The sequence below is a fragment of the Elephantulus edwardii genome, unplaced genomic scaffold, assembly GCF_000299155.1.
Source record: "Elephantulus edwardii isolate Elephantulus edwardi_28Jun2011 unplaced genomic scaffold, EleEdw1.0 scaffold00106, whole genome shotgun sequence".
NCBI lineage: Eukaryota > Metazoa > Chordata > Mammalia > Macroscelidea > Macroscelididae > Elephantulus > Elephantulus edwardii.
Genome location: NW_006399856.1, coordinates 8678753 through 8701100, shown reverse-complemented (window position 1 = coordinate 8701100; position 22348 = coordinate 8678753). Strand labels below are relative to the sequence as shown.

At 37.1% G+C, this 22348-nt stretch overlaps 1 protein-coding gene and 1 pseudogene across 4 annotated transcripts in view; one reads left to right on the top strand and one right to left on the bottom strand.

Annotated features, from left to right (window-relative positions):
• The window catches only part of ERBB4 (v-erb-b2 avian erythroblastic leukemia viral oncogene homolog 4), a 1418810-nt gene that overhangs the window by 905632 nt on the left and 490830 nt on the right, over positions 1 to 22348 (bottom strand). For all 4 annotated transcript variants that reach the window (XM_006891926.1, XM_006891927.1, XM_006891929.1 and 1 more), the window contains exon 2: positions 16567 to 16718. In XM_006891926.1, the coding sequence (XP_006891988.1) occupies positions 16567 to 16718 (152 nt within the window). The remainder of the gene's footprint in view (positions 1 to 16566; positions 16719 to 22348) is intronic.
• On the top strand, positions 10360 to 11001 carry LOC102868402 (annotated as a pseudogene).

The following is a 22348-nucleotide window of genomic DNA, read 5'->3' as shown; positions in this document are numbered from 1 at the left end:
TGACATTTTTCATCATGACTCCTCTGGACATGATGGTGGGTTTGCTGTGCCAGTGTGTATATAAGTCTCTGATTTTATCCAATTTTCAAATTTTTAGGCACAATATTGTAGTAATTAGTATTTTAAAATATGGATCAATACCTTTCTGAGAATGAAGCAAAAATTAAAAGATGGAGAAAAATTGTAAAAAGGTTTTCATCACGTTATTGATAATACTCTAATTAATATAATTCAATCTAGAAATCTTTTACAAGATAAATGTACAGTTTGGAAATTTTTCCCCTCTCTCTCTTATTTTTTTTCCCCCTCATAGTGTTGAGACAGACTAAAAATGAACCCAAGTTCATTTTCAACTCTTTAAACTGACTAGAAAGAGATTCTCTTTCTACCTTGACGCCACTGGTGGCTTTGAACCACCTGAGATTTGTGGTGTTTGGGTTTACAGGGCAACTCCTTTTGGACCATTATTAAGATGCTATCAAGTAGAGTAGGATTCTTAGCCATCCTATAAATATGGACCTGAATCCTGTCCTATCCTGTGCCATCCTCACTATCTCTGCCACACTCAAGTCCTTGCTGAAGTCATTGGATCAATCTAACTCCATGAGGGTCTTCCTCTCTTTCATCTTTCCATGATATCCCTTTCTAAGAAATAGGTTCTCCTAGCATCATGTCCAGAGTATGAGAGAAAAAGCTTCTCCAGCTGCCCTCCAAGGGGCACTCTGGCTGCACCTCTCCTGGGCTAGAATAATATTTATAAAATTTACAATTATATCTGTCATACATTATTCTCTGATTAAAAGTGATAATGGTCATGACTACAGAGCTATGGAGGTAGAGTCTGTGGAGAGTTCTACTGCTAATCAGTCTAGCAGTTTAAATACAATAGCGGCTCCTTAGGGAAAAGATGAATAATTTCCTCTCCTGCCATTTACAGCCTAGGAAACATAACTCAGCTATGAGTTGTACTGACTTGACAGCAATGAACTGAGTCCTTGAACTGAATAATTCTGTACGGTCTGGCGCATGAGCAGGTCCATGAGGGGTAACATCATGAATTATCAAACTGAAGGTCATGAACACTTGTGATGTCACTGTATGCCGTACAGTTTACTGACCAATGGATACAATTATCCTTAGCATCATCCACGCTCTCAGGACACACTGCTTTGTGTGCTATGTATATTTTAGGCATATGAGGATGGGGTAGAATATATGATTAAAAATTAAATATTAATAAGTAATAAGATATGGTTGCATTTGAAAATGCATAGCAACCATTTGTTATGATGTTTCCTTTCCTGCAGGCAACAGGACCAGCAGGGATTTTTAAAACGGAGATGCAGAAGACAGGACTTGGGTTGAATTATCTGCAAAGTTCAACTTTTTTTTTTTTGTCAAGTTCAACTTTTTTGTGAGTTCTTAAACATGTCTTGAGTTTGAAGTTCTGCCACTTCCTTATGCATGACCCTGAGCAAGTCAGTTAACCTCTCTGTGCTTGGGGCCCTTTTCGGTGACACACAACTTCTAATACTTCACAAGGTAGAGGGAAGCACTCAATTACAAAGACACGGTGTGTATAAATATAAAGACACTGAGGCAAAATGTGCCTTATAAATCTTAAATAGAGGAGCTAAAGGTGAGGAAGGTAAAACAATCCTACTCAGAAAAGAAAAGAATCTGGGTTATTTGGAAAACATTTTGGAGCTCATTTAATATATGTCTTATTTATTAGTCTACTGTTGCACTTTTGACTTCCAGCTCACCAAAATCCATCCTGTTATTGGACTTTACATCCTCCTTCCCCAAACGAGCTCTGCTGACAAAGTGTCTAAGGGACTTAGCTCTTAACTGAAAAGCTAGTGGTTCAAACCCACGAGCAACTCCATGGGGCAAAGAGGTAGTAAGTAGTCCATTTCTCTACAGAATCAGCCTTAGAAACCCTACGAGGCGGTTCTGCCTTGCCTATAGCAGCTCTCTGAGTCAGAAATTCCTCCATGTCAATGGATTTGGTTCTGTGCTCTTTCAAAGTTTCTAATCTGGCCTCTCTGTTCCATTCTAAATGACCCAACTTCTTTCACTTCATTCACACCGTGTCAGCAAACTTGTACCTGTACTTCCTAAGGAAGAATACTGGACAGCTGACTCCACAACAGCTCACATTGAATACCTAGCTTCTTGGGGAAAAATAAAGCACCCACTGTTGTTACTTGCTCACTGACGTGGCCCAAGCCACACAGCTCAGGCATATTCTATTGTTGACTTGTTATTGTTGTTATATGCCGTCGAGTCACTTGCGACTCATAGAAACCCTGTGTACAAGAGTCCTAAACCCTGTTCTATTCTGGGCCAACCGCACCGTCTCCGACACACTCACTCCCATTACCCCATCACAGAATCAATCCATCTCATCTTGGGCCAAGATTCTTCGAGCTTGAGGTACATCTTGAGACACTCTGCTGAAAAACAAGATGACAACAAACAAACAAACAAACAAAACCCAACCAAACAAACAAAAACCAACAAACCATAACAGCCTTCTGCTTCAGTAAAGTCTTGAGACCTCTTCTGGGTAACTCTTTTCTGCATTATACAATAATTAAGGCTTGGAATCAACAAAATGACAACAGGCTTAGTTTTTGGATTTCTGAGTTCTCTGTGAATTTTATCACAGAAATTGCTTTCAAATTAATTGGTGCAATAAAAATGCAGCTCCCTATATTTATTCTAAATGTGTTTCAATTATGTTCCGCAAACAAAAGGTTAAGCCCAGCTCTTCAGGAGACTTCACCTCTTAAAAAGACAAGTAGGCTATATGGGGGAAAAGAGGTTTAAACACAACTTTTCATTTGCTGAGCTTTACTTCTTGTTTGCTGACCTGATTAGAGAGACTGAAATAAATGCCTCAGTCACCTGGTCTTTGCAAATGAAAGCAGCACCAATGAGTGCTTAACTAACATGTTCTTCTCTGGTTAACTTTCTGCTGCTCCTTTGACTGAGCCCTGACAGTGTGTCATACTTGAGATGAGAAGAACATTTTCTGTAACTGGGTTGTTCCAGAGGGGGGTAAAAAATCTTACAGAAAAGCAAGAAAACCCACACTACAGATTGTCAGTAAACCACTGGTTTTCTTTCCTTTGAACCTTTTATTGCCACAAAAAAAGCACCCTGCCACACTGCCCCAAATGGATTTCAAATCTGTTGTCTACTTTTTAAATCTGTAGCTTCTGTATTCAGTTGGTCAATTTTTATCAATCTTTCTTTACAATAACATCCCCTAATTTCAGTTGCCGTTGAAACCAACCGATTTTAAGCTCTCACAAATCCAATGCTTTAAATCATGCTAAAATTCCATCCTACCACAAAACTAAGTTCTTAAAATGCCATATTCACCATGCCACTACACTTGATTCGTGTGTGTGTGTGTGTGTGTGTGTGTGTGGTGGTTTGGTCATATTTTAAAGGTCAAGGTTAATCTGGTCCCAGCTCTCTTTTCAATTTCAATGTCTTATAACTTCCACATTTCTACTGATGCTCTACTCTTCTTAGACAATTCCATCTCCACAGGAGAAAGATGGGCAATCTCCTCTTATGTGATTTACACCCTCTGAAAATTCTCTGGCAGGTCAGCTATGAGTCGATTCCAAGTAGATGACACCTAATAACAATAACAACAACAGTGGAATTGCCACAATGACACAGAGCTACGAATTTATAAGGGAACTATGAATCTGGTTTGAGCATTAAGTTTCTCTGAAAACAATTTTTTGTAAACAGAGAAATGACATTTGAACAGAACTTAACAGAAGTAGATATAAGTGTATTTGTGTGTACATATGTGTTAGTAAGGGAGAGTTTGAGTCTGAGAATGAAGGAATTTGGTTAAAATTGAGAATTGATTTAAGAACCCACTGTCATCTGGTCAAGTCCTACTCATGGTAAAATTCCATCATATTCCAACACTGTATATCTTCATAGGAGAATAAATGATCTCTATTTCTTCACAGGAATGGCTGGTGGGCTTGATATGCTGATCTTTTAGTTAGCAGCCCAATACTTACACCACTGCATTACTAGGTCCAATAAAATGGCCAGTGAGGCTTAATATCATCAGCTATAGGCACGACTCAGTTCACATATGAAGCTAATACAAAATTTGAGCCTTATTCTAAGAGGATGAAAAATTTGAGTAGTCAATACCTTGTGAGCATACAGTTCATATTTGCTCATAGTTCCCAGTATTATTTCACAATTTCTTCCCAATGCTTCTCTGTCTTTTAGATTGTTGGAACAACCTTCATTCATTATATAAAGCTTTTGGTTATGTCTGGTTTGGTAACCTACTGACAGTTACTTAAAAAAAGTAAAATACTTGTAATTTAACCTCTCTACAATGACAAAGAATTGCTGCCTTTAAATCGTTGTATTAGTGAAGAGTAGTGCATACACCATGGACTGCCAGAGAACATACAACTCCACATACTAACACAGTGCCTTCAGCAATGCACTTCAGTCTGCTGGAGGTCGTGGGGATGGTGCAGTTCAGAATAAGGTCTCAATCTCTTGGCACCAGGGTTTCTATGAGCTGTAGCTGGCTCCATGGCACCTAAAACTAGCAAAACTAAAATCACTACCCTTGGAAAGATGGATCTCTAAAAACGCTTAGTAAAAAGATTGTGACATCTTTAAAAAGATGGTTCAATGTTGCTGCATAATAGAGAAGGAAGAAACCAAGGAAGGTCAGAGTCACCTTCTGCAGAGAAGCTGGTTTGGAAACCAGCTCTCATACTTATTCGTTGGCATTGAGTTGGAACCAGTTCATAAATGACTCTCTACCAGGCTTGCAGAGGCTGGGAATTGAATGGGAGGAGACCACCCATCTTTCTTCTGCAGAGAAGATAGTGGACTTGAGCTACTAGTCTTTTGTTTGACAGTGCTTTACCTTACCCACGAGGCCAGGCACCCTTACACACTCATACTCCAACTCACAGCTGACCCTTCAGCAGGTTTTCAGAGGCTATAAATCAAATGGGAGGAGACCATCTTTCTCCTGTAGAGATTGTAGTGGGTTTGAACTGGCTACCTTTAGGTTGGCAGGGTAACTTGCTACAAACTACGCCACCCTAATAGATAATATTCTCCGAGAAAAACACAACAGAAGATGTAGCTATTCAGAGTATTTACTCCTATGTTACTGGACCTTGGAAGCTTGCTTATGAATCAGCTCCAAATCTTAGTGAACCCATATCTAAGTGTCACTGAGTTTTCAAGGTTGTTATCTTTCAGGGCAGATTACCAAGGCTTTCTTACAAGGCAATTCAATATATTTCCTAAGCCCTAACCTATCAGTTCATCTAGCATTTAACAGTTGATGCTATCCAGGGACTCCACAAGATGTACTTTAAATGTTCAATTACATACTCAAAATTTTAGGTAGAAATTTCCTAAAAATTATTCTCAAAAGATTTTGTTTACTAAAATAAACATCCTTATCTTTCCATTTCATTACATATTTAAAATATCTTGTTTTATAGTTAAAATGGGTTCAAGCTAGAGATCAGGAGAAATAATTGCAATGTTATTAAATGCAACAGTTTTCACATTTTATTTTTACCCTTCTGAACTTTAAATTATACCGTGCATGACCCAAGTAAGACCTTAAAAAATGGATTTGGTCTCATGGAAACTTGTTCATCAAACTAAATCTGTCCTTTGTCTAAAGAAAATGAAATGTTCCACCTGACGAGACAGGGAAACTAAAACTAATGGAGATGTACATAATTACGAGGACTTTAAAAAATATTTTATCATCTTCCAGTGTTGAGTTTCCAAAATTAAAAGTATCTCATTGTCAAATGCTTCTGATTGGTCTTAACAAATCATATAAATATAATTTGTTCTTTCTCTGAGAATGAAAGTACTTGTTCTTTATAAATAAAAGAAGTGATAAAAATGACCTTTACATACTCATTTCTCTTGAGCAGAGCATCAAAGAATCATAGAATAAATGGTTTTATTACTTGAATTTCTCTCTAATTAAGGTTAAGACAACCTTATAAAACTCATTATACTTATTATTTAAGCCAAACTTAAATACCACAAACCTGAGAGATATAAAGGAACACTCTACATCTACTCAGGAACTAAATAAATTGATTTTTAATTTAAATACATTTGCAAGAAGGTTATGTCTTGCTGGAAGGTGAATTCTAGTTTAGGATTTTATTTTTCTTTTTTAACAATGTCCCCTTGCAAATTCCACAGAGGGTTAAATAATTCTAGAAGGGCTTCTGGTCTTTTGTTCATAAGGTTGCAACGAGTTGTGCTCAACTTGACAGCAATCAACAGTAGCAACGACAATTTATAGTTACATTTATATAAACTGTCACTAATTGGAACTTGTGTTATTGCCATTCTTGAATGTTATCACATCAGAACAGAGTCACAGGTGACCATCCAGTGGGTTTTCAGAGGCTGTAAATCACATGAAGTGAGATAGGCAATCTTTTTTTCCTGTGGAGTAAGTAGTTGGTAGATTCAAAACACTTGCCTTATGGCAGTGTAACTCTTGATCACTAGGCCACCAGAGTATCATAAATACATGATAGCCTTTGAGACACAGTTCAATACCCATTTTGGTGCTACTTCAAAGGTAAGCATTAGAATCTACTAATTGAGTTGCTCTGTAGGATAATGATGGGCATTCTACTCTTAGATTTATTGCTTGATAGAGAACTGTTCCTGAACTAGAATCCACTTGATGACAGCTTTTTGTGTGTGTGTTTTGTTTACCTGTAAATTATAATTTTATTTTACCTATATCTATGATATGAAATGAGGAGAAATGTGGGGTCAAGATTGGTGGACGATTTATCAACAATCTGCATTATGCGGATGACACAACCCTGCCTGCTGAAACTGAAGAGGACCTGAAGCGCCTGCTGCAGAGTGTCAAGGACTGCAGCCTACAATATGGATTGAGGCTCAATGTCAAGAAGACAAAGATTCTCACCACTGGACCAATTGGCAGCATCAGGATGGATGGTGAAGAGATTGAAATAGTACACAGCTTTAGTTTGCTTGGCTCCACAGTCAACACTCTTGGCACCAGCAGCCAGGAAATTAAAAGGTGCATTGCCATGGGAAAGTCAGCTGTTAGGGACCTCTCCAAAGTGCTGAAGAGCAATGGTGTCTCTCTGGAGACTAAGGTGCATCTGACACAGGCCATGGTCTTCGCAATCACTTGTATTGCATCAGAGAGTTGGACAATGACCAAGGAGGATAGAAGGAGAATTGATGCCTTTGAGCTGTGGTGCTGGAGAAGAGTATTGAGAATACCATGGACTGCTAGGAAAACAAACAGATTTGTCCTGGAAAGGGTTAAACTGGGTGGCTCCTTGGAGGCAAGGATTCTGAGGCTCCGTTTAACATACTTTGGACATGTTGTGAGGAGAGACAGGTCCTTGGAGAAGGACATCATGCTTGGGAGGGTAGAAGGACAGCGCAGGAGAGGAAGGCCCTCTATGAGGTGGATTGCTTCAGTGACTAGGATAATTAGGATGGGAGTGTCAGAGACAGTGTGATTGGCACAGGACAGAGCGGAGTTTAGGGCTGTTGTACACAGGGTCGCTATGAGTCACAAGCGACTCCACGGCACATAACAACAACCACAACAACCTATCTATCTATCTATCTATCTATCTATCTATCTATCTATCTATCTATCTAACTATAGAGAGATAAGGGGGGAGGGAGGAGAGAAAGAAACTCAGACTCTTCACCACTGAGTTAGAACCAACTTAGAAGAACTGACCGTCCATTGAGTTTTCAGAGGCTATAAATAGTACAGGAAGAGTCTACTCATCTTTCTTCCAAAGAATACTTGCTGGATTTAAACTATGTACATTTGAGTTTACAACATAGCTCCTTACCAGTAGGCCACCAGCTTTCTCTCTATCTCCGTTTATGTATGCATGTATGTATGTATGTATGTATGTATACCCACACACATACATATATATACACACTCATGTATTTTAGAATTATAAATGGTATTAGCCAATTTTTCAGTTCTTTCAAACATTCTTTCTGAAAATTTATTTTCAGTTAAATGTATATCTTTATTATAAGTACTACTGAATATATTTTTAATTTTGTACTTTGCTTTAAATTTTATTTTAAATTATTATAAAGAAAGTTATATAATTACGCATATATAATTGCCAGGCAAATAATTTTTACCTTTTACCATGGCAAAAAAGAAATATTGAATAGCATCATGATTTTAAGTCAATGTATATTTTCAGGTTATATGGTACTTAACCTATGAAGAAAAAAATCTTTTTTGTTGGCCAAGTGTAAATTGCAAAGCTTTTTGAAATGCAATACAAGTTCTATGATTAGATTTAAATTGAAAATCAAGATCTCAATTTAAAAGCCAGCTGTAAATATATACATACAAAATTGCATACATATTATGTTTAATGGCCTTAGAAACAGTTTTCAGAAACTATGAAAGCTTTAAGAATTCCATTTAACCCAGAATATCTGTTCTGACCCAACTTAGACTTTATAACATTACTCTCTTCTTTCTTTTAGCATTTTCCAGCACAGTCTGTTAAGAGATGATTACTTAGGGAGCTCTGGTGGTCTCGTCTCGAGAAACTGCACTGAAATCCCCAATGGTGGTTGTTATTGTTATGTCCTGTTGAGTTGCTTGCGAGTCATAGTGACTTTATGTATAAGAGCCCTAAATGCTGCTCTATCGTGTGCCAACCACGCTGTCTCTGACACACTCACTCCCACAACCCCAATCACGAAACCGATCCATCCATTCAAGGGTCTTCCTCTCCTGTGCCGTCCCTCCACTCTCCCAAACATGATGTCCCACTCCAAGGACCAGTCCCTCCTTGCAACATGCCCAAAGTATGTCAGATGAAGCTTCAGAATCCTTGACTCCAAGAAGCAGTCAGCTTCACCCTCTCCAGGACAAACCTGTTTGTTTTCTTAGCAGTTCATGGTATATTCAACACTCTTCCCCAGCATAACAGCTCAAAGGCATTAATTCTCTTTCTTTCATCCCTAGTCACTGTCTAACTCTCTGATGCATAGTACATAATTGCGAAGACTATAGCCTAGATCCGGCACACCTTACTCTACAGCCTGACATCGTTGCTCTTCTTGGTTCAAATCCACCAGATGCTTTGCTGAAGAAGAAGGGGCAATCTCCTCCTGTAACAGTCAGATCCAATTTGATGGCATACACACACAATATTTTTTTTTTTAAAAAAGAGACATGATTACCTAAGTGATACGCGTATGGTATATTTTATGAAGGCAGTTTTAGATGAAAGTGAAACAGAAAGATAAATTAAAAAAAAATGGACTATTCTATCTGACCCTGATGCTCATATATGTAACTGTTAACAGCTCTTAAAGGTACAGTTTCCAGGAATCTGATGGTGGTTAGTTATAAGTCTTCTGGAGGGTGGTCTTCTTAGTGACCTCTTGTAATCTGCCCTAGTGAGTAGCATGGAAGCAAACTTAACTCTTTCCAGTAAATACATAAAGAATAAAAATACCTGATAGAGGAATCCATCATTGTATCTGTTACAAATACATAAATTCCAGATTATAGAGATTTTTCTTCACTCTAGAAAAACTCAATACACCCTGCTACTCCTTCCTATATACCTACCACCATCAAGTGAATTCCAACTCATAGCAAACCAATAAAGTGTGAGAAGGAAATAGTATTGGTCCGCAGTTCTCACTGGAAAACAAGGTAATTAAGAGTAATATTATTAAATATGAAATATTTTATCTATATCCTAGTTTAAAAAATAACAGTTTCATAGCTTTAGAAAATATATGTTAATTTAAAACCTGGTATTCTTTTTAGTAAAGGAAAATAATTAGTATCTTTTTTAATATATGGCACTATTTTGTATTTATTCTCTAGTGTTACACATGGCTACAATCTGCACTGCTTACTTAAAGTTTGTATATTTCAACTTACTCAGAGGCATAGGCTCTGGTGATCTAGTACTTAGAACCTGTGCTGCAAGTTCAAGGGCAAACAGTTCAAATCCACTAGCTGATCAACTGGAGAAAGATGGGCAATCTACTCCCAAGAAATTCACTGCCTCTGAAAACCCTCTGGAGGGTCAGGTACACAAAAACAACAATAACAACTAAGTTAAGTCACAGAGAGAACAAATTAACAATGATAGCTAGGAATGAAGATAGATACTATTATTTTTATATGTGTCTTATATTACATAAGACACTGCTTTACACTCAACTGACAAAAGTTTATTTGACTAAACTGAATAAATAAAACATTAAAAAAATTGATCCTCTGCCGAAGCTGATGGTGAGGGCAGCGCCTTTAGGATGTGGCTGGACGAACGGTTGGAGGCGCTGGGAGGGGATCAAGCCGTGTAGGGCGCTTACATCCTGGGTGTTCTGCAGGAGGAGGAGGAAGAAGAGAAGCTGGATGCTCTGCAGGGGATCCTCTCAGCTTTCTTGGAAGAAGACTCCTTGCTTAATATCTGCCGAGAGATTGTGGAACGATGGACAGAAACTCAGAACGTTGTCACCAAAGTAAAAAAAGAAGATGAGGTACAGGCAATTGCCACCTTAATTGAGAAGCAAGCACAGATTGTGGTGAAGCCCAGGTTGGTGTCGGAAGAGGAAAAGCAGAGAAAAGCTGCCCTCCTGGCCCAGTATGCTAATGTCACAGATGAAGAGGATGAAGCAGATGAGAAGGACGATCCAGGTGCCACGACAATGAACCTTGGTTCTGACAAATCTCTCTTCCGAAACACCAACGTGGAAGATGTCCTCAATGCCCGAAAACAGGAGCGAGATTCACTTCGGGATGAGTCCCAAAGGAAGAAGGAACAAGACAAGTTGCAGAGGGAGAGGGACAAATTAGCTAAGCAGGAGCGCAAGGAAAAGGAGAAGAAAAGGACACAGAAAGGGGAGCGAAAACGATAACCATGGCCCAGTCTCTCCTCCCAAGAACTTGCTCATAGGGAGAACTGGTTATACGCATGTATTTAAGAGAAAAGAGAGAACATTGCAAAGTGGTTTCCCAAGGCATTTCCCCAAGGTCAAAAGGAAAATCACACATACTTCTAATTGTAAGATGTGCCATATCAGTGTGATATAAGTAATCAGATTATTATAGTTGATATCTTTGCCAAAAAAAAAAGAAAGAAAAAAAATTTAAAAAATCAGTTTAGGGTAGAAGAGCTGGGCACCTTTTTTGAAGCCCTGAGTTATTACTGTATGTCAGCAGAAGCGTAAAAGACCAATGGTGTGACAAAAGAATGGAAGATCCCAAGAATCCTAATGAGGGTCAAGGTTGAAGAGTTCAATCCATTATTTGCTTTCTTTCATTGTGTTTTTGAGTTCACACAGTGTAAGACAATAATGCAAAGTCTGTAGTTTTTATGCATTACTGTTTCCCTTACACGCCTTGACCTTGTGACTATGATAAAGTAGACAGTAAGTTTTAGAGATCTTTTTTTTCCTAGAAAACAATGTGATGCTCCAGGGGTAAGAGGTCAAACTCTGTCAACTAATTTTTCATTTTTTTTTCAAAAGGAAGAGTAAAAACTGGAGGTGACAACAAAGTTGTTTTCAAAGGTTTCAGGGAGGTAAGAATCAACTGAGTTAAAGTAAAATCATCTTCAAAAGACTTCATCTCAAAGTATTTCACAAAGTATATCTAACAACGATTAAAGAAGTATTTATAAAACATTATAAACTTAGAGTATTCATAAGCACATTTTCTATTTCAAAGGCACTTTTGCTGTCACAATGAAAGGGCAGGCTCTGGAAGTGTTTGTATGCTGATTCAGTAAGTATTTAACATACAGAACAGAAGAAAACAAACTAAATCCCCGTCACCAAGTTAATTCAGACTCACGGTGACCCTTCATCAAGTTTTCAAGGCTATAAGTAAATCTTAGCACAGCAGACCATCTTTCTCCCTCAGAGAAGCTGGTATATTCAACCTGCTACTTTCTCTAATATGGCAACTGCTGTGGTTACGTACCATCAAGTCAGAACTGACTCATAGCTGACCCTCCAGTGTGTTTTCAGGAGATATATATCACATGGGAAGAGACTTTCAATCCCTCTTGTGAATATGTCAGCAAGGCTCTTTATACACAGAATAAACCAAACCACATAACCAAACCCACTTGTAACTTGTCAGTGGCAACTCGTAGCAACTTTCCATTGGATTTCTGAAGATGCAGATTTTTAAGGGAAGAAACTACTTGAGCAGCTGGAAGATAGGAATAGTCAGCAGTCTGACAAACCATGAACTACACCACCAGAACTCCTCATATACAAAACAGAGATCCACAATTTAACAAAGAACATTTATTTGTCCATACATTCAATGTAATTAACACTTTCTGTTATTTAGGCAGGGAATTCTGGTAGCATAATCCACATGGAGTTGTGCTGCCAACCGAAGAGGAGACAACTGTCTAGTGATTCCAAGTCACCAGTGATTCCATAGAAGAAAGATATGCAATCCTCCTATACAATTTACAGTCTCCAAAACATGCCACAATGCCAGCTGGGAGTTGGCTCTAACTTGATAGCAATGAGTTGATACCTACAACATATTTTAGGTAAAGGAGTTCTGGTGGTGATAATAAGTTGCTAGCTAATCAAAGGTCTGCAGTTCAAACCCACCAGCTGTGCAGCTGTGCTGTAAAGAAGCATGGACTGTCTCCAGTGTTAGGGAAGTTTACAAACAACCTTAGAAACACACTGGATGAAAGCATCAACTTGGTTTCAGTGGGCCTGGGTTATATTTTAGGCACTGTTCTGGCAGTAACTATCTGGATAGGCAATAAGCTAAACAGGTCAACTGAGTACCTGATTTTATGCATTGCAGAATGCAAAGGATGCCCTAACAAATCAAACAAGCTTAAAAACAAAATTAGAACATCATGCTTGGAAAGGTGGAGTGACGATGATGGAGAGGAAGACCCTCAACCTCATAGATGCACAGTGATCGTGGCAAAGAGCTCACGTGTGCCAGAGATTGTGAGGCTTGCACAGGAGAGGACACGTTTCAGATTTGTTGTTCACAGGGTTGCTATGAGTTGTGCTCAACTTGCTGGTACCTAACAACAACCACCACCACCTTGTGTTAGATTAAATTAATAATGGAATATCTCTTAAAAAGAAAACAATTTACTTATTTTAATAGTTAAAGCAATATTTAAGATCACTATCCATTAAATCTAGGGAGCACGGAGGGCCTATTGGTACAAAAATGGTTTAAATCCCAAAGGCATGCAGTACAAAACCACAGCTGCTCTCTGAGAGAGGGTGGGTAATCTCCTGTTCAATTAATTGCCCTGAAAAAACCTACTGGAGGGTCAGCTGTGTTGGTTACAATCCACAAAATCTGTAAGTATGTTATAGGTTTGGGTCATTCTTAAGGAAACGAAACACTGGCACAGTTGTTAGGAGTACTCACTAAATTGCAACTGCATAAATATGTCTGAGAACTGTGTGATCCAAATTCTGTTGTTTGTTGTTATGTGCCGTCGAGTCACCTGGAATTCATAGTGACCCATGTACAACAGCCCTAAACCCTGCTCTACCCTGTGCCAATCTCACCGTCTCAGACACACCAACCCCTGTTACCCCAGTCACTGAATCAATTTACCTCTTAGAGAGTCTTCCTCTCCTGCACTGTGCCTCCACCCTCCCAAGCATGATGTCCCTCTCCAAGAACTGGTCCCTCCTTGCAACATGTCCAAACTATGTTAGACAAAGCTTCAGAATGCTTCTCTCCAAGGAGAAGCCTGGTTGAACCTGTTTGTTTTCTTAGCAGTTCATGGTATATTCAATACTCTTCAACACCACAGCTCAAAGGCATCAATTCTCCTTCTATCCTCCCCAGTCTTTGTCCAGCTCTCTGACACACAGCAAGTGACTGCAAAGACCGTGGGCTGTATCAGGCACACCTTAATCCAAATACTAGGTCAGTGAAATTTTTTAACTCACTCAAAAATTTAAAACTTACAGGAATTGGCAGCGCAATGTAAGATAACTTTTTCTTTATATAGATCCTTACTGTCATATGTCAATTTTGGGCAGATAATGAATTTTGGAAAGAAGCTGCTAATACCACAAAGGAGTCACAAGGTGGTTCAGAGAGGGAATAAAATTGCACACTAAATTAGAATTTATAGAATATTGTACAGTATAATTTTAAATAATGAGTCATCCAATAGCATAGCAGAGAAAAGAGTTCCTGATTCCAGGTCTCAGTAAGGAATACAATTATGCTACAATACTGAGCTCACCAGGAAACAGACACCAGCACATGAAGTGTTGGCCTCACTTCTTGGCTTTACTCTTTTCAATTTCCCTTGGATAATTTTTTTAATCCCAAAATTGAATCTGCAATTTGGGTGTCAATGACTCCTAGATATCTATATTCTAATACTTCCTGCCTCTCAAATTTGGTAGTTTATTCTATCCCCAAACATTCTCTTCATCCAACTGTAGGTTTTTTGAAGGGGGAAAACAAAGTATTTATATATTTTCCGCTATAGGCCCAGTGACCAAGCTGGTACATTAAATAATTCAAGGCCTTTCTTGAAAGACATGATTCATATTCCATTGGAAACTTCCACTCACCTATCTGGTAAGCCTCTATTTGTCTCAAGATTAAAGATTAAATTCAAGCTTCTCTTTGGTGAATCCTTTCCTAAACCCTTCATTATATTCACTGTGACTCATCAAAAGCTATTTAAATTGTAAAATATATAACTAACAAGACTTGCTCCCAAAATTATGATTATTTTTATTAAAAGAGAGAAATCTATTTCAATATATAGCAAAAAAAGAAAAAAGACAATTCTAATACATTTAAAAGTTCTTTCTCATATTTTATTCTCAAAGGCTATTTAACAAATATCTTTACTCTGATTTAGAATTCGGCTTTACCAATTAGCTTTTCTTTATTTAACATCATTGCATTTCTGTGCATTTCTAATTAAGCCTAAAAATGGGCTCCTATGCTATTTGAATTTTATTTTTATGTTTAAGGATTAATTTTATCTGATAATAATAAATCAAGAGAGGCTAGAGATTTGTAAGTAAACTTTAATGTCTAATATCCAGGAGAATTCTTTTGAAAGGTTTTCTCTGGTATAACAAGTATATTCTTTGCCTTCAATACAAAAATCTAAAATAAAACATTAATTTCTGTTAGGTGTCTCATTCTAAAATTCAGACAACTTCTAATATCTACTTTTTTACATGAAAAGATGCCATAATTGGGCATCATAATTGTTTTTCAATCTCCATATGTAATCTATAGAACAATAGCTTTATTAACTGAACCTCACACAAGCATGAGAACAGAGCCATTATATAGTAAGACAAACTAACTCTTTTCTATCACTTCAGTTTAGTTGTGGATTACTTTTAAAGGTTTTCAACATACTGGAAAGAATTATTATATTAAAGAATTGAAGAGTATTGCTTTTTAAAAAAGTATGTATCTATGTTTATAATTATTAAAACATTATTAGTTTTCTAAATAATTTACTGTCCACTAATACTTTCCTGTATCAATATTTTATACTGATACTTTTAGTCTTTTTATTAATATAAAACAATTTTCCTAAGAAGTATGTAAATATTATTGAAAACAGGATCAAACAGATGCTACTGAGGCTAATATATAAACTAGATCTTACAAATTCCTCATGATTTAAATAAAACAACTATTTAGCTGAGTGAAACACCATATCCCCTCTTATTTTGTCAAAGCCTCTTTGAAGTTTCCTATACCTATTATGGATAAAATAATTATAATATTTTCTGTTAAAACATTAATGTTTTATATTATAACCATTAGCACTCTAACCTCTTCAACAAGACAAAAATCAATGACAACTCGAACAAAGTCGGCAACAGGACTCAAGTGTCTGCGGACACATCAAGTACGTGCATTTGTATTAGCGTGCTTACATATATCAACCAATACAAGTAGTCACAATTTCCTGTGACTCAACTTTAAATAATGCATAGATTTTTTTCTTGGAGCAGAGATATTTTTTATCTTATAAGTCACAATTTTAGTCTTATTAAAGTAAGATAACACAGCCCAAAAAAGTCCATAATGACAGAAAAAGAGGACAACAGGAAACTGCCATCTAAAGTTACTATTTCTTATCATATTAACCCTCCCACCATCTCTGTCCTCATCCTCACTCTTTTTCTCTAGCTAGCAATTCAAAAAAGACAGGCTTGCTATGTGTCATGTACTATATCCTGACAGTATCTTCTATCAATCTTAGGACAACAGTAACTGCTTTGAACCCAGGCTGTCACTCAAGATGGCACTGTCACTTTTGTTTCCTAGGATGATTCAGTGTCTTTTATCTTCTGCATACAGTCACAGTTCCCTACCAGGGGAAAGTGCAGAGCCACCAAGTATAAACCAACAGGTCTGTCTTTACGCACTGTGACATCGTTGCCTACACACAAATAATGAGTTCACTTTACCCGCAAGAAGGAGAGGTCCCGGTTGTGCTCGATGCTGGTGATCTCCAGGTTGCCCATGACTACCTCGCAGTTCTCATAGTATTTGCGCAAGGCTCGGTACTGCTGCTCCAGGTCAGAGAGAGAGCTCAGTTTGTTCTCTGTCCCTGCACATACTGCCAAGACAAGAAGATAGGTATGAAGTTAGCAACCTTTTAATTGCACACGCCACGACACTATTCCCCTCAAAGCACTCCACTCAACCCCAACTCCCTGAACTGAAGTAGTTTTCATTATATCAAGAGCCTCAGAAACACACACAGATTTTCACTTCAATGTTCCATATGTCAGTCAAATACATTCAAAAAAGAACATGTGAAGACCACAGAGAACAAGAAAGCTCTGGTTTGACAGAAACACACAGCAAGAATAATTTAAAAGAACCATACCTGCTGGGAGCATCTAAAACAAGTAAACAAATACAATTTATACATGATTTTTTAAGACTGATAATGACCCTGATCTCTAACAGAACATATATACAGATATAAATGAATCAAACTCAAAATATGAAACTAACAAAAGAATCAATTTGATAAAATATGTATAGTACCTGATGCATGCTTAGGACACTTGGTACCAGCAATCACTCTATCAGCAGACACACTTCACTGGGAAAGTCTGCAGTCTCCAAATTTTGAGGAGTAATGCCGTCAGTCTGAGGACTAAGGTGTACCTACTCAGGTCCTGGTGTTTTCAGTCACCTGTAATGTATCTAAGAGCTATACAATGACTAAGTGTGACAGAAGAACTGATGACTTTGAGTTACGGTGTTGGAGAAAAATACTGCCAAGTGAACAAACATGTATGTCTTAGAGAAGGTGTGGTCAGAGTGCTCCTTGGAGGCAAAGATGAAGAAGCTTCGACTTACATTCATAGGGCATTTTCAAGGAGAGGTAATACCTCAAAGCTAACATAATTTGTTATGATCTGCACAGTCAAATGCCTTTGTAGTTAATAAAGTACAAATAGACATTCTTGAATTACTCTTTGCTTTCAGCTAGTAACCATCTGAAATCAACTATGATATCCATGGTAACACAGCCTTTTTTAAAGCCAGCTTGAAATTCTGGAAAATCTCTATGGCCTGTTCTAGACCTTTTTGATTGATCTTTTGTATTATTTTTTTACATGTAATACTAATGATATTGTTTGATTGTTTCCACCCTCTATTGAATCACTTTCTTGGGAATGGAAACAAATATGGATCTCTTAATGTCAGTTGACCAGGCAACTCTCTCCAAATTTCCTAACATAGACTTATCCATAGATTGTCTAGGACTACCTTGGCCATTTGAACAGATCCCTTGATTTCTTACTGATTCCAATGACTTTACTTTTTGCCAATGCCTTCACTGTAGCTTAAACTTGTTCATTGATTAACATTAGCTCTTCATCATATTTTTCTTCCTTAAATATTTCAGTGTTGGCCAATTCTTCTTTGGTACAATGATTCTGTGTATTCTGTCCATGGCATTCACAATACTCCCCAAAGAATCTCTAAATACTGAAATTCACTGCTCAAATTTGTTTTTCAGATATTTCAGCTTAAAAATTTCGAGTGAGTTCTCTTTTTATTCTTTAATTCTATCTCTCTGCACATTCCATGGCTACACTTTGTTTTCCTTTGACATCTTCTATTCAGCACCTCTTACCTTTGTTTTGAATTTCTGATGCTCTAGTGCTAGTATCAACTTCTCTTTGACATCCATGTTGGCTTTTGTTCTTTCTGCTCTTCCTTCATAATCTTCGTGAATATTCTTGATGTCATCCACAACTCAACTAGTCTTTGATTACTGTTGTCCAATGCTTCAAACCTATTCCTAAGATGATTCTACCTCAACTAGAAGACTTCAGCCCTCACCAAGGATTCCATCTTGTCCTGCTATCACGGGCATCAGATGGTCCCTTCACCATTGTTGGAGAAGGGCTCATTTGTTGTATGAGCTGACACATCTAGACACACGAAGGCAGTTCAGGAGCACAAGCTCAGAGATGAGGATCTTCCTCCATAACTTCCACACAGAAAGGATTCCTCAGATTCTGGCTTGGGGCCTCTAAATCTGAGATTTATCTGTTGGTTTGTTGTACTAAGAGAATGCTCTGTTGTTTTAATATACACAAAAATGACAAGAAAGCAAATGACATCCTTCTTCAAGCTACACTCTCTTTCGCACTCTTCTGTAGTCCAAGTCCCTCAAAAACCACAAGGGAATGTATTTTTTGCCTTTGAAAATGTACAGATGTTTTTGTTTTGATTTACTAGAATAACAAAAGATAGTATGACAATTTTTTTAATATATTCAATATCCATTCTCTTTCATTAACAATAATAACTCAACTTTTAACTGGATCTGCAGCCCTTTTAATTAGAGATTACATTTCTCTGCTCTACTTTCAAGCATTTCTTAAGCTCACGGAACTGAAGAAAAATTCAAGCCTCAAGATGCAATACTGAAGGATGCTGCTCTGGGCAGAATATTAAATGATCCAGGAAGTAGTAAAAGAAAATGGAAAGAGTCTCAAAAGTCATTGGACCAAAAGAAATTGACAGAAGAATTTCACGAAACAATGTATGAGCAAGAGCCTGTGGTGATGAATGAGGAAGTTCAAGATGCTCTGAAAGAATTGGCAAAAAAACAAAGCCCCAAGAATTGACGGTATACCAATCGATATATTTCAACGAAGAGATGCTGCCGTAGATGAGCTCATTAAGTTGTGCCAAGAAATCTGGAGGACAACCACCTGGCCAGCTGACTGGAAAGGATCTGTATTTGCTCCCTTTCCAAAGAAAGGTGCTCTGACAGAGTATGGAAATTATCGAACAATACCTAGCTTTGGATTAAAAGTTGTGTGCTGTCGAGTCAACCAATATTTATAGCAAACCCACCAACAACAGACTGAATCCTTGCTCTATAGTACACCATCTTCACGATTTCATAACAGCTCGAGCCCGCTGTTGAAGTCACTATGTCAATCCATCCCATTGAATTTCCCTCTATTTCAATGACCCTCCACTTTTCCAAGCACAATATCTTTTCCAAGAACTAGCACTTGCCGACAACATACCTAAGTATGTGAGATAGTGTTGAAATAAGCCATCTTATTGAAGGAACTTGGTGCCCTAATGAGTTCATAGAGGAAAGCCATCATGCCACATATGAGCCAAAAGCCTTTCGGTGTCTATCTTGTGGAAACCACTGAAGTAATTTTCTCCCCCTTAAACTCTGAAAAAAACTCAATCTTATTACTAGGAAAGTATGTTTTCAGGAGGTAAATCAGGAAGTGTGCTCTGAGGAGTGAGTTTGTAGGCAAATGGAGATCATTTAAGAGAGATAAGAGGCATAGAAGGAGGACATAAGGGTTAAAGTACCAGATGCTACTGCTGATTAGTACTTTTAGACTGACTGTGATTCATGTTGACCCCACAAATAGAATAAAACGGAATTGTTACTATGTCACATGGAAATGTAGATTTTTACTCTGTCACAAGAAAATGTAGGAGTTTCTTCCCCATGGAATTTATTCAATTTCCCTTGCTCCCTCTCGCACACATAGCCAGCCACCCATACACATTATTTTAAGGTTTTACAATTTTATGTGAAAAACTTCATTGATAGGAAAAGTGTATCTTGGCATGCCCTTAATAGCCATATTTTTCATATTACAAATGAATTAATGCTGTTACTAATGATTTCATAAGCTTGAGAAATAAGCCCCCACTTAACCTGCAAAGTCATTTTTGTTGCTATATAATTTATTCCTGAATCCTTCAACATAATAGTTATTATTTTATTATGTAATTAAATGTTAAAGCATTTTTACAAGTTGATGGTGTTAATCAGATCTTACAAATGAAAAAGCTGACGCACAGGCTTTAAAGTAGTTCTCAGTATACCATAAGTTATTATTTAAAGAAAGACACAGCTCAAGATTCCTAGAGTGCTGCTCAAAATCCTAAATACAATATAATTCTATTATACAAGGCTACATTGGACACTATCTAGAATTCAGTCAAGCATACATTTCTAGAGAGAAAAACAACTAGAAATTTGTTGTAACACATCTAGAAGGAGATGATATTTTAAAACTTGACATTTACATCAATAGTGTTTTTCAAAATTTATTCATAGTTTAATACAGAAGGTCAAAATACATTAAATATTTAGAAAATATTTTCATTTAAATGTTTACAGATAGAATAATTTATATGTTTTGTATTTTAATTACAGGTCAATTAAAAGAAACATGAAATATAGTCTATAATTTTAAATGAATTTTCAAATATTTATTTTAGCACAGTGTACTGCTATTTAATTACCCCATCAGAATTATTATATATATTTCTAATTTTAGTGCATTTAAAATAGTTGAAATACATATTTAATCAGTTCATCTAATAGTATTTCCCCAACACACTTAATTTGTGATTATATATATATTCATGAACAGTTTGTTGTTAGGTGTCATTGAGTTGAGTCTGATTCATAGCTACCCTAGAACAACACCTCTGAACCCTGTCCTATGCTGTTCCATCCTCATCATCTGACACCCTGGAACCCATTGCAGTAGTTACTATGTCAATGCATCTGACTGAGGGTATTGTTATATTTTACATAAATAAAATCAACACCATAAATTAAGGGATTCTAGGGGATAATGAAGAAAATTAAATACCTAAAATTTGATCTTGACTGATGAAAGCCATGTACATGAGTGCTTCTCTGATTATGTATGTATGCTATCCTATTTTTTGCCAAAAATGTGTCATGTGCACATGCATATACTATGAACAACACTCAGAAAAACTATATGTGAGGATGGTACAGTTTGAAATAAAAAGCATAATGCACATGTTATTTGTATTAAAAAAACTTCTATTGTTGTTACAAATAGAAATTAGTTTAGGTAATAAAGAACTGTCCAAAATAAGTGAAGAGCCCTGATGGAGTAAGTGATGTTTGAGTTGCACTGCTCACTTAAATTAAGGTCAGCAGTTCAAATCCATTTACTATTCAGAAGGAGAAATATAGGCAATCTCCTAAAACGCTTGTTGTTAGTGTTCTTTTAGTACCATCAACTCAGAACCTATCTGTTGCTGACCCTCAGGCAGGTTTTCAGAGGCATTAAATCACACGGAAGGAGACTGCCCATCTTTTTCCTGCAGAACTTCTCCTTGATTTGAACCACGGGCCTCCGGTTGGCAATGCAGCTACTTACCACCAGGCCATTTATAACATCAGAATCTTACGGAGGATTACTATGAGTAGGAATACAACTGATGGAAGTATTGGTTTATAGGACAAGTAAAATATTCATTTTTGCAATTTTATTTTCAATTAACCAAAGACTTTAAAACAACTTAGTAGAAAAGTTAAAAATAAAGTAAAAAAACATCTAAATTCTCTAGAATACTTCCAATGTGAGATGATGTTCTCAAGGACGAACATTTCATTGTTATACATAAGATCACCATGAGTCAGAGCTGACTTGATAGAAATTAACAGTAAATTTAATGGACTGAAAAACTGTGGTACATTCACAAATGGAATACTATGCAGTACTCAGGAAAATTATTTTGAAAGTGCTATATATTATGTGAGAGGCTAGAGAGCATAATTCTGAATGAACTAACTCAGTCTCCTAAGGACAAGTACTGCAAAAGACCATTATTATAAAAATAGAAGGACAACTAGTAAGCTGTGGACAAAAGTCCAAAAGGGGAGTGGAAAGGGAAGAAGAGGTT